Source organism: Passer montanus, unplaced genomic scaffold (genome assembly GCF_014805655.1).
Source record: "Passer montanus isolate IOZ18808 unplaced genomic scaffold, ASM1480565v1 scaffold57, whole genome shotgun sequence".
NCBI classification, from domain to species: Eukaryota; Metazoa; Chordata; class Aves; order Passeriformes; family Passeridae; genus Passer; species Passer montanus.
In genome coordinates, this window is record NW_024370705.1 from 3,621,193 (window position 1) to 3,632,686 (window position 11,494).

The 11,494-nt window shown below is 42.1% G+C and overlaps 1 protein-coding gene across 1 annotated transcript in view; it reads left to right on the plus strand.

Moving 5' to 3' along the window:
• GCN1 (GCN1 activator of EIF2AK4) overlaps positions 1 to 11,010 on the plus strand; it is a 37,490-nt gene extending 26,480 nt beyond the window's left edge. The window contains exons 45-58 of the mRNA XM_039725828.1: positions 79 to 243; positions 638 to 799; positions 1,256 to 1,348; positions 1,589 to 1,732; positions 2,697 to 2,966; positions 3,079 to 3,192; positions 3,708 to 3,938; positions 4,564 to 4,757; positions 5,341 to 5,455; positions 6,470 to 6,566; positions 7,412 to 7,560; positions 8,181 to 8,285; positions 9,533 to 9,751; positions 10,310 to 11,010. Of these exons, the coding sequence (XP_039581762.1) occupies positions 79 to 243; positions 638 to 799; positions 1,256 to 1,348; positions 1,589 to 1,732; positions 2,697 to 2,966; positions 3,079 to 3,192; positions 3,708 to 3,938; positions 4,564 to 4,757; positions 5,341 to 5,455; positions 6,470 to 6,566; positions 7,412 to 7,560; positions 8,181 to 8,285; positions 9,533 to 9,751; positions 10,310 to 10,435 (2,184 nt within the window). The 3' untranslated portion in view covers positions 10,436 to 11,010. The remainder of the gene's footprint in view (positions 1 to 78; positions 244 to 637; positions 800 to 1,255; positions 1,349 to 1,588; positions 1,733 to 2,696; positions 2,967 to 3,078; positions 3,193 to 3,707; positions 3,939 to 4,563; positions 4,758 to 5,340; positions 5,456 to 6,469; positions 6,567 to 7,411; positions 7,561 to 8,180; positions 8,286 to 9,532; positions 9,752 to 10,309) is intronic.
• Positions 11,011 to 11,494: the final 484 nt, after the last annotated feature.

The window sequence follows — 11,494 nt, forward strand, 5'->3', positions numbered from 1 at the left end:
AAAAGTGAACATTTGCTCACAGTTCACCTTCTAAAGTTTTACAAAAAAGGAAAATCATTAATACATTTTTGGGGACAGGTTGCAGCACGGACATTAGGAGACCTTGTCCGAAAGTTAGGGGAGAAGATCCTTCCTGAAATCATTCCTATCCTGGAAGATGGACTGAGATCAGACAAGAGTGATGAGAGGCAAGGAGTCTGCATTGGTTTGAGCGAGATCATGAAATCAACCAGCAGGGATGCGGTGAGTCACACGTGCCAGGTGAAATTCCCATTTTCCCAGGTATTGATGTTATGGTGCAGGTATTGTACTTGAGACAGAAAAATATAGCTGCTGTTCTGTGATCTGAAGTCAGGGCTTGTAACTAACAGAGAGTTGCTGCTCAGGCAAATTGTATGAATTTGTATCAGTCGATGAATTTAAACATTGCCTTTTATGAGATATAATACTAGAAATCTTCCACTAGGTAGCCTTAGAGGACTGCAGCTATTTGTGCTGATGGATCCTGCTTTTCCTCCAATATTATTCCAAGCAAACTGCAGTTTAGTTTGAGTTGTGCAAATTCTGCATTCTTCACTACTTTCCTGAGCATCTGTTATGCTTCAGATGTTGTGTAATTTTATCTCTTCATCCACAGGTGCTGCTTTTCTCTGAGTCCCTGGTTCCTACAGTGAGAAAAGCGCTGTGTGACCCTCTGGAAGAAGTTCGAGAGGCTGCAGCCAAAACATTTGAACAGCTGCACTCAACAATTGGCCATCAGGCTCTTGAAGACATCCTGCCCTTCTTGCTGAAGCAGCTGGTGAGCATTGCTCAGAATTAGTCAACAGCTTGATTAATGATGTTGTGGGACAAGTTTTGAATAATTAATTTAAAGGAGCAGGAGGATTGTAGTGGCAGACCTACCAGGGAATGGCAGCAGTATTTTGTCTCCTCCTGGAGTCATCCTAGCCAGTGGTAGGGAAGATGTTGTGGCTTAAGCCTAGGCCTAAGAATTGCTACACCTGGCTCTGTGATGGATTTGCCACTGTCACCCAATGAAGTTGCTTGGCCACCATGCCTGAAACAGAAGATCTTTCTGATGTGACAGAAGAGCTTGTTTTGGGTTTTTTTAGGTAGTATGAGAATATGAGAACATTTTTTAATAGAAGGACTTGGTTTTGTTTTTATGATCACATGGAAAATTGTCCCTTGAAACAGTGCTTAGCTTGGTGTCAGAGGTCATTTCTCAAGTTTGTCTCTTTCTCTTTCCCTGTAGGATAATGAAGAGACAGCTGACTTTGCTGTGGATGGTCTTAAACAAGTTATGGCTGTCAAGAGCCGTGTGGTGCTGCCTTACTTGGTGCCAAAGGTACAATGGGAAACAAATCTTAAACTTGATATCTCTGCTGTTTCCTCTGCTTGCTGCCAGTTTTCTTTGGACCAATATAGCAAAAGGGAGAGCATAGTCTGAAATTTTCTTCTGATTTTGTGCTCAAAACAGTTATTTGGCTTGTGATGCATACATATTTCATGTTGGAGAGAAAGTGAAAAACTCCTGAAAAAAATTTCTGCTTCTCTCAATTTTTGGTGTTATTTTTTATTTTTGTAGCTGACTACCCCACCAGTGAACACCCGGGTGCTGGCTTTCCTCTCCTCAGTGGCAGGGGACGCTCTGACACGGCATTTGAGTGTCATCCTGCCTGCCATGATGTCTGCACTCAAAGAGAAGCTGGGCACCAGTGAAGAGCAATTGGCAAGTAGCACAGCTCAGCTCTTTGTTGTGACAGGTTGCCTGAAGATAGTGCACCAGGTTTACTTCCCATCCCAGAATCTGTGTTCTCTAGATTCACAGATTGCATGTTTAATTTCAGTCCATTAGCTTCTCCAGGATGAGTCTTTTTGCCTAGTGGCATATTGTGAGTCAAAAAACGTATGCTTTCCAAATCTATTTGTATCCATTTAAAAGTCTCCTTGGCCTGCTACAAGATACAATTCTCAGTTTGCTTATTCCTGGAGAGCTGCCAGAAAGTCTAGTTAACTTTGTATTTATTCTTGGTGTAGAAGACTGAGAGATTAAAGGGCTGCAGGGAGGAAATCTCCTCTTTTGCATGCTGCACTCCTCACATACTGCTTTCCAAAACATCTGGTGTTTGGACTCCAGAGAACATCCTGGAGTTGTGACTGTGGACAGACATTTTCATAATCAGTTGGTGAATTAGGAATGAGTGACAGAGTCCTGTTGTCTTTCTGCTGTGGATACCCATTAGATCAGCTTCTAGCCCCAAGTCTGCCTGGAGATCTCTAATGTACCCACAGACGTGCTTGTAATTAGGGCTGTGACGCACAGCATTAAACTACCTAAATCAGAAGAATGTTATCTGACAAGACTCACAGTCTCTCATGGGTGAGTAAGATGGAGGAGACTGAGCTACTCTAATTTTTGTAAATTAGCCCTCCTGCAGATGCTGGAGCAATCAGTTCAGCAGAGTTTGGTCACTTGTTAAATTTTAAGAATTGGTCATACCTGTGTCTGCACCAGGACTGAGTCAAGCCTTTAATGGTGATGTGACCAGCTCTTTAATGAGAAACAATTAGCAAGTGGGTTGTGTTGTAGCATTTATCTAGAGACAATGCTGGGGGTAACATGGAGAAACCTGGGGCTAAATTTGGCTTTGTTCTGTTTGAGAGCTAATGTGAAGTTAATCTGGACTCTTCAGGAGATGGCAAACTGCCAGTCTGTGATCCTGTCTGTGGAAGATGATGTTGGACAAAGAATTATAACTGAAGATTTGCTGGAAGCTACCCGCAGCCCTGAGCTGGGCATGAGACAGGCAGCAGCTGTCATGCTGAATATCTACTGCTCCAAGACAAAAGCAGACTACACTGGGCATCTCAGGAGCTTGGTTTCAGGCTTGATTCGCCTGTTCAATGACACCAACCCTGTAGTTCTGAATGAAAGCTGGGATGCGCTTAATTCCATCACCAAGGTGAGAGGCAGCTTAAAAAGGTTACAGGAGTAATGCCTGGCCTGAGAAGACTTCACAAAAGATATCTGGATGTCATGTTGCCTGATGTTTGTTTCACCCCTCTCTCCTGCAGAAATTAGACGCTGGGAACCAGCTTGCTCTCATTGAGGACCTGCACAGGGATATCCGGATTGTAGGGAATGAGGCCAAGGGCGAGCATGTGCCAGGATTCTGTATTCCTAAGAAGGTAAAGGAACAGAAAGAGTGTGGATTCATCACAGCCACAGTACCCCACCCTTGGGGAGAGCTGATTTATATTATAGCTGTTAGAAGCAGTGACTATTTAGGCATTCCAAACCTGTATATTGGAGGATTTTTTGTAGGTTAGAGCTCTTGAGTAACCCTAGAGAAGACCCCTCTTGCAATGAGGTCTCTGACAATTCTGTTATGCACATAAGTTATGGTTGCTGGCTGCTTTTTGTGGGGGAGTAACACTGGACTTCTGTGCCAAATTTCTTTGGTTTAAAAATTCCCTGAGCCGCCACCACTTCTCTCATAGCAACTGGCTTAGTAAGGCGGAGAGGCATGAAATCAAACCAAATAAAAGTAGCTCTGTCAATGTGGAATCAGGCAGCTGAAGGTCAACAGGAAATTGAGAGAAACTCTCCAAGTTTGTGCATCTGGTGTATACGAGCAGCAAAAATGAGATACATATTTCTTGCATTTTAGCTTCTAAGCTTTCTTATCTGATTTTGGTGACAGGGAGTGACTTCCATACTTGTGGTGCTGCGGGAAGGTGTTTTAACTGGTAATCCAGAACAGAAGGAGGAGGCAGCAAAGGCCTTGGGGCTGGTTATAAAGCTGACTTCTGCTGAAGCTCTCAAACCATCTGTGGTGAGCATCACTGGGCCACTCATTCGAATCTTGGGAGATCGGTTCAGCTGGAATGTCAAGGTGGCTCTGCTTGAAACATTAAGCCTTCTTTTAGCTAAGGTAAGATTCAAAGTATTGGACTGTGGTTTGTGAACATTTTCCATGGCAACCTTCAGAAATACCTGTTGCTGTTTATGTAAACACAGCTGGGATGCCTGCTGCTGTGGATTTGATATGTAGGATATGCAATTTGATATGTAGGATATGCAATCCACTGTAACTGGATTGCATTCTTCCAGCAGATTCTGGCCTCCAAAAAAAGCCCCCAGTGCAGAAACACTGGACTTCTTAGAAATATTGATAAATGCTGATCCCCCTTTCAAGTGATTAAAACCCACCATGAAATTAATCTCTCCTGTATCCACCATTTTTATGTATTAAGTGCAAAGATCTTATGTATCTTTGAACAGAGCTGAGCTTTTATTCAGTGCACTGAGTACATGATAGTGTAAAATTTCTCAGTGCTACCCTTGTATTTCAATGTGAAGAAAAGATAATTAGATTGGAAAAGGTCAAAGGTTTTGTGGTAAATTGTTGTTTCATGTTTTTCCTATTTTAGTAGCACGTTAGATTTAATGAGGGTTCTCTGATAACAAACTGCTGTAGAAGAGGTTTTCAGGCTTTGGTCTCTAACTGCTATTTAATACTTGACTGCAACACTTTCCCTTCTTCCACTGTGGACCAGGTTGAGATTGCTCTGAAGCCGTTTTTGCCCCAGCTGCAAACAACGTTCACCAAAGCTCTGCAAGACTCAAACCGCGCTGTTCGCCTCAAAGCTGCCGATGCTCTCGGGAAGCTCATTGTCATCCATGTCAAAGTGGATCCTCTCTTCACAGAGCTCCTCAATGGAATTCGTTCCAGCGACGACTCTGCCATCAGGTAAGCTGCAGCTGACAGCTCAGACCTTCCTGCTTACTGAGGATGAAAGAAGGAGCTGGGATGAATGAACAAAACCCCCAATTAGAGTAAGATGCATGTATTAATGAATGCAGTGGACTGTAAACCAGGAATGGGGGTGATGGGGCCTTCCTGTGTCAGAAGGTGAGCTGTGAGAATATTTCGGAGAAAGAGTGCTTGGAGTCTGCCCAAGCAGACCTGCATATCCCCAAGCAGCCCACTTTCAGATAAAAGGCAGTATTGACAGTCAGTCTGACCTGAAGTAAAGCAGCTGTTCTTGTATCCTACGGGCACAGATGCCTAAGATATGAACTTCCTGACATGATAATCTTTTTAACGTTTGAACAGTCAGAAAATATCTGTGTTGTGTTAGACAGAAACATGGAAGTACTGTCGAGGATGGAGTCTCCAGCAGTGCAGAGAGGGGATCACTTTCCCAGACTTTAAGGAAAAGTGTAATTCTCAATGTAATTGCTATGCAGGGAACTAGAAGTATCCAGAGCAAAACTTCTCTTGGAGGGTGGGGGAGAGGCAGTGTCTGACTGTGGAATGTGATCTCTTCCAGGGATACGATGCTGCAAGCGCTGCGGTTTGTCACACGAGGAGCTGGTGCTAAAGTGGATGCTGCAATTAGGAAGAATATTAGCACAGTGCTGCTGGGCATGCTGGGACACGATGAGGTACTGCTTCTGCCAGCTGCAAAGGTCCCCTGCTGCAGACAGTCCTGTTCTTACATTTAAAATCTGAACTTTCTAAAAGAATTACTATCTAAAATAACTTCTGGGAAAACACGAATTATATAGTCACAGTGAAGAACTGGAGATTCCTGACCAGTCCCTGGTAACTCTGAAAAACCTGCAGTTTAATGTTTCCTTGGCAACTGCATGTGTGGGTTTGACCTGCAGCTCCTCACTAACAGGTTTCAGGTAGCTCTGCAGTCAGGACTTGCTTTATATCTTGGAGAAAGCCTGCAGTGCCTTCACTATATGCACAGATGTGTTTGTAGCCTCTCAGGTGAGGTTTATCATTCCGTGTGAGAAATTTTTCAGATAATGATAGATTTTTGTCCAATGAGAAGAAGCTCTTCAAGTTTAATATAGGGTCTTCTGTATATAGCAATGGTAACATAAGGGAGATTAAATTAATAATATAATAATTTTTTATTTTATGTCAGTCTCTGCAACAGACATGAAACTATTGACATGCTAGAAATAGAAATAAATCTGGGGGAGAAGTGGACAATAATGGGATGGTCACATAGGAAGCCAAAATAGCAAAAACTGGAAGTGTTAGATGAAGAGTAGTAAGAGTTTATCACAGAGATCAGCTCTTACTGAGATGGCTAGAAATAACACTTTCATTAAGTGAATCTAAAGTAAGCTCTTGTGAACTCATCTTTTAAAACACTGAATTTCATCTTTATGACTTTTCCATTTAACAAATCAGAACTTAGATAAAATCTGTAATTCTTCAGTTTCTGCTGGCTTTTTTGACCTTAGATTTGGTTTTAAGTTCCATTTTGTACAAGAAACAATATGAGCTGAAAGAAATCCTCAGGGAGTATGAGTGAAATACTATTATTTATTTATTTTCTCTTTTTTATTTCCTGTCATCTTGTGACACTTGTTTTTCTTGCTGCGTGTCTCTGGGGTGTGTTGAGCTCAGCCATGTTGTGTTCTCCTGTCCCCTGTCAGGATGCCACCCGCATGGCCTCGGCCGGCTGCCTGGCAGAGCTGTGCGCCTTTCTGTCCGACGACGAGCTCAGCACTGTTCTCTACCAGCACTTACTGGGTAGGTGGAGCTGTTTACAGGACTGGAACAGATGCTGAAAGCAGGGAAGATTCCTTCTCAGTCATTCATTCAGGCTAACTTTGTGACTGAATTTCTGCTCTGTATTTTCTTGTGCTTTTCTTTGTTCATGACTCTTAATTTGTGCACTCTGGTACACAGGGAGCACGGGTTGTCAGTTGGGGTTGCCCAGACTTTTTTTTCTGGATTTGTTATCTAATGACTCGATAAAAGTACTAGCATGGCTGAGTAATTGCTGTTGCAAACACAAGGACAGTTGGACATGACAGGATGTTGAGGCAGGGTGGACAGGAGGGCCATCCCACATTTTGGGAGAGCACTGTGATCTTAGGTTGGCTGGTGTTAATTGCAGGCCACATCTGATAGCTTCACATGCTTTTGGAGAATTAACTAATTTGCCTTCAAGTTAGAAAAAAATGTGTTTCATAGGACCCAGTGTTTGAGAGTGTTAATGATTACTCTCCCCTGTGGGCTTAAAGAGGCAGTCTGTTGGCTGGTCAAATTATAGATGACTTTTACAAATTTATTAGAGGGTCAAAGCTTGTCTAATTTTGAACCATCAGAAGTAACTGAGTTGAACAAGAGAGTCACTTGTTTGTGTCTGCCTCCCTGCCTGCCCAGGTGGTGTCCCTGCCTGCCTGGAAAAGGTGTTGCATTTTAGCTCTGTCTGTGTGTCTTTTTGGGAGAAATGGAGGAAGCAGGGCATTGCTCCTGATGCTGCTCGTTATGTCATTTTATGGCAGTGAATTGACAAACTGCCAAAAGCCTCTCAGATGAAGAGGAGGAGATGGCAGGAGCGTGGCATTGTTCTGTTCTTTGCTCTGCAGCAGATGTCTCTGGCATTGACTGGATGGTGAGGCACGGCCGGAGCCTGGCTCTCTCCGTGGCTGTGAACGTGGCTCCTGGCAAGCTGTGTTCCCCAAAATACTACAGCAGTGTCCAGGAGATGATCATCAGCAATGCCACGGCCGACAGGGTGAGTCCTGCCCCACAGGGGGACTGCTGTTACAAGCTGTTGTTGGGAGCAGTTTTGAAGGGTGTGTGGACAAGTTCCTGTGTTACCAACCAGGACAAAAACCCCCAAGTGCCATCTGAAGATTCTCCCTTGGCTAGATGCAGGTTTCATGGTGAAATTACACAACTGTTCTGGTTCTTTTGAGTTCTGACCTCTCGGGAGATGAAGATTATTTAATCTTTAACTGCAGAGTAGCTTTCATTTGGAGTAAATTATACTCCTGTTTCCCTAGAGAGTTCTCATTCACAGACCAAGTTTGCAAGAAGTGGAAATTACTCATTTTAGGAGTGTTGAATGAGCCTCTAGTGTTGAATGAGTAGTTTGGAGTAGCAATTTTGTGGGCTTGGTGGGGCCTACTGCCTTATTTCTTTTGGCTCATGGTTGCACTGGAATTTTTTCATCATATTACCCAATACCATTAACCCAATGTTTTTTGATGCTGCTGTTCTTTTGAAAGATTTAGCCTTCTACAGAAGTTGAAAGGTTTAGCCTTCCACAGAAGCTGACAGACCATGGTTTGGTTTTAAAGGCTGTTGTTGAACTGTGCTGCAGTAATACCAATTCTTGTCTTTATGTTGAAGATCCCCATTGCAGTTAGTGGCATCAGAGGGATGGGCTTTCTCATGAAGTACCACATGGAAGAGGGAGGCAACCTGCCTCCCAAACTTTCCAGCCTCTTTATTAAGGTAAGAGTTTTCATGTTAGCTACCTGCTGGTGTTCTTGTGTGATCTGAATCTCTGTTTGACCTAACTCATGGGTGGGTCTATCAAGTCCCTGAAAATGTAGAAATTTCTTTTTGAGGGAGAGTGTAGATAGAATCACTGTATCATCCTGCTCTGAAGCTGTGAATACAACACTGCCATCCCTGCTCTAACATGGAAATTTGCTTTTGAGCCTTCTGTGCTGAAGCTCAAGTCTGAGTCTTATAAATGCATTTTTCCTTTATAGTAGCAAACAGCTGGCAGAGAGGCAGAGAAGAGTGTGAGGAAGCTGTCAGGTTTTTAAGATTGCTAAAGGTCAAACAGCCTTTGCTAGAAATGTATCAAATACCAAAACTCACCTGACCTGAGAACATTGAAATTAACATCTTTTTTTTTCAGTTCATTTTGATTTAAATATTTTTCTTCAAAATTCCTTTACTGGTTGGTCGTTCCTTTTGGTGTGTGGCTGGGGTTTTTTGGTTTCTTTAGTTGTCTGCCCTCCCCAAACCCCACCATACACTTGAGTATCCCTCTTGGTAGACAAGGATAGATAGAGAGAGGTGATGCTGCAGCATGTTACATTTTCAGGTTTTACATTTCTTACATACCAAGTTGACATGATACAGGCCAACATTCTTCAGACTTTTTGTTTGAAGTCAAACTTTTCTATGTTAATATCATAGTACTGTGTTAAAATATAAAATATCATACTTGCCACAAAACCTTTATCACCATATTAATAATGCACCTGACATTCAGATATTAGCTTTCATGTTTTAAAAGGATTAAGGTTAAAATACAAAACTGTCATTCGTTGAATTTTGAAGTGAAATCCACTGTTAAAATGCACCCAGTATTCCAACTAGAGACTGCCTTGGCTGTTGTTGCTCAGTGAGTGTGTTGTAGAGGTGCTGACACTATCAGCTTTTCTGCACTTAGTGGTCATTATCATTTCCTGAGGCAGTTGAGATGAACATGTGATACTGTCATCAACTACATATTTAGAAATTTTCTCTTAAAAAGTTGTCACATTTTCAAGGTATGACCTTATCTTACACAATTTAGTTGGACTTAATAGGTAACACGTGTGTATCTCGTGTACCTGTGAGTTGGAAACTGTTTGCTTTTCTGAGCACAGTTTTAAATACTTAAATTAGGAAAAAAATTAACAACTGCTTTAAATATATGTTCTTGGTATATCTGAATGTAAGTGTATCTTTGTCTCCTTCAGTGTCTTCAGAACTCATCCAGTGACATAAAGTTAGTTGCAGAAAAGATGATTTGGTGGGCAAATAAAAGCCATCTTCCCCCACTGGATCCTCAGACAATTAAACCAATTCTCAAAGCACTTCTGGACAACACAAAAGACAAAAACACCAGTGTAAGAGCCTACAGTGACCAGGCTATTGTCAACCTTCTGAAGATGAGAGCGGGTGAAGAAGTGCTTGAGGTATGAGACATATAAAAAGACCATAATTGTTGGTGGTAAGGCTGTGTCACCTCATTCTGCATTTGTCTGTGGTGCCTGCAGCCTCAGAATGTGCTGGAAGTCTCTTATGAAATAGATGAAGTGGGACATGCTCATTTTTTTTTAGCTCTTCAGCAGCATTCTCATGCTAAGCTCTGAAGAAATCACCAGCACCTGTTCTGTACAACCTTGCAGTGCAGCTTTAATAGAATCAAGGCATTTAACATTCCCCCTTAAGCCTTGTCTGTGTTGAGTTCCCTGAGCTGGCACTGATAATGCATTGCTTTAGTCACTTGGATGATCACAGTGGTGCTAGGAAGTATTTAGGATAGACCACTTCGTGCATCCATTTCCAGACCTGTTTTTTAAGTCTGACCTGCCTTTGGATAGTTCCCACGTCTGGAATTGTAAAACCAGCTGGAGACTTTTGGGACGTTTGAAAGATTTTAGTTGCTGCAGTGCCTAAGGCAGTTACACTCACTCTGATTTTGAATGGTGTGTTGTAAGGAGTTGGTAATTGTTGCTGTCTCCCCTCCACAGTCAGTTTCCAAGATTCTGGATGCTGCCAGCCTGGAGCTGCTCAATGAAAGCTGCAGGAGGTCCCTGCGGAAGCTGGCAGGGCAGGCTGACTCTGAGGAACAGATTGATGACACTATCCTGACGTGATAAAGAAGACCAGGAAACACTGAACCAACCGCTGCATCAGCATTTCAACTCCAACACCTATTATAAATGTTTTCATTTTTGAAAATGTTAATTCTGATGGGATTTCATGAAAAGGACTCCCAGAGAGTATTTTAGTATCAAATATACCAGAATAGCCTTAATTAGACCCACACTAGATGAAAATTAAAAATTTGGTCCCCTTTTTGAAACAGACATACTAACCAATACTGGTCAGCTGTGGCCAATTGTGAGATGTGGCTAGAGCACATCAGGCTTAATCTCTGGTGACAACTATTTCCTTTCCAGGGTCTGTGCAAAAACTCCAGTACTGGAGATATTGTTGGTTTTTGCACGCACTCTGGGAGGCAGGAATAGAACTCAGTGAAAGTTCAGTTGTATTGTTTCTGTGTACTGCTAACTTGCTGCTTGTGACGGTTCTGCAGACTGAAAATCCCTGTAAGACAAAGTATTTAAAATAGCCTTAGAAATCACAGATGCGAAAGGGGGATTAAATGCAGTCTGTTTAGAGAAGGAACATTTAATAAAGGCTCTGACTTTGATCCTTCTGATGTAAACTGTTCTTTCTACAAATTCATTTGTCAACAAACTATGATTTACCTTTCAGACCTGTTTGTTCTAGGGCATACAGTTTGTAGAGTGGACATGCTGTGATCTGTGAAAACCTTTTGCAGAACTGAGGCAAGACAGGGTTTAAAGCCAAGGCAGAACTGACATTTAATGAAATTTGTAAATAATTGCTCCTGTTAATTTCCAAAGTATTTTTGACTACAGACAGCTTTTTAGTTACCCAACTTGCAAAAAGTCCTTTGTATTTATGTCTTCAAAGGCTTCACAAAATACTTGGCATTAGGCCTTTTAGTCAATGAGTTGTGCTGCTCCAAGCAAGTTTTATTTTACCTGGCCACATATATCACTCTTGGAAAAAAACCCAACAATTTAGTAGTGGATTTGATGTCACTTGATGGAAATGCTGAAAATCTTGTTGCAGAACACAAATTTTTAGAAGGCTAAATGAGCTTTACATTTCATGTAGAGCAA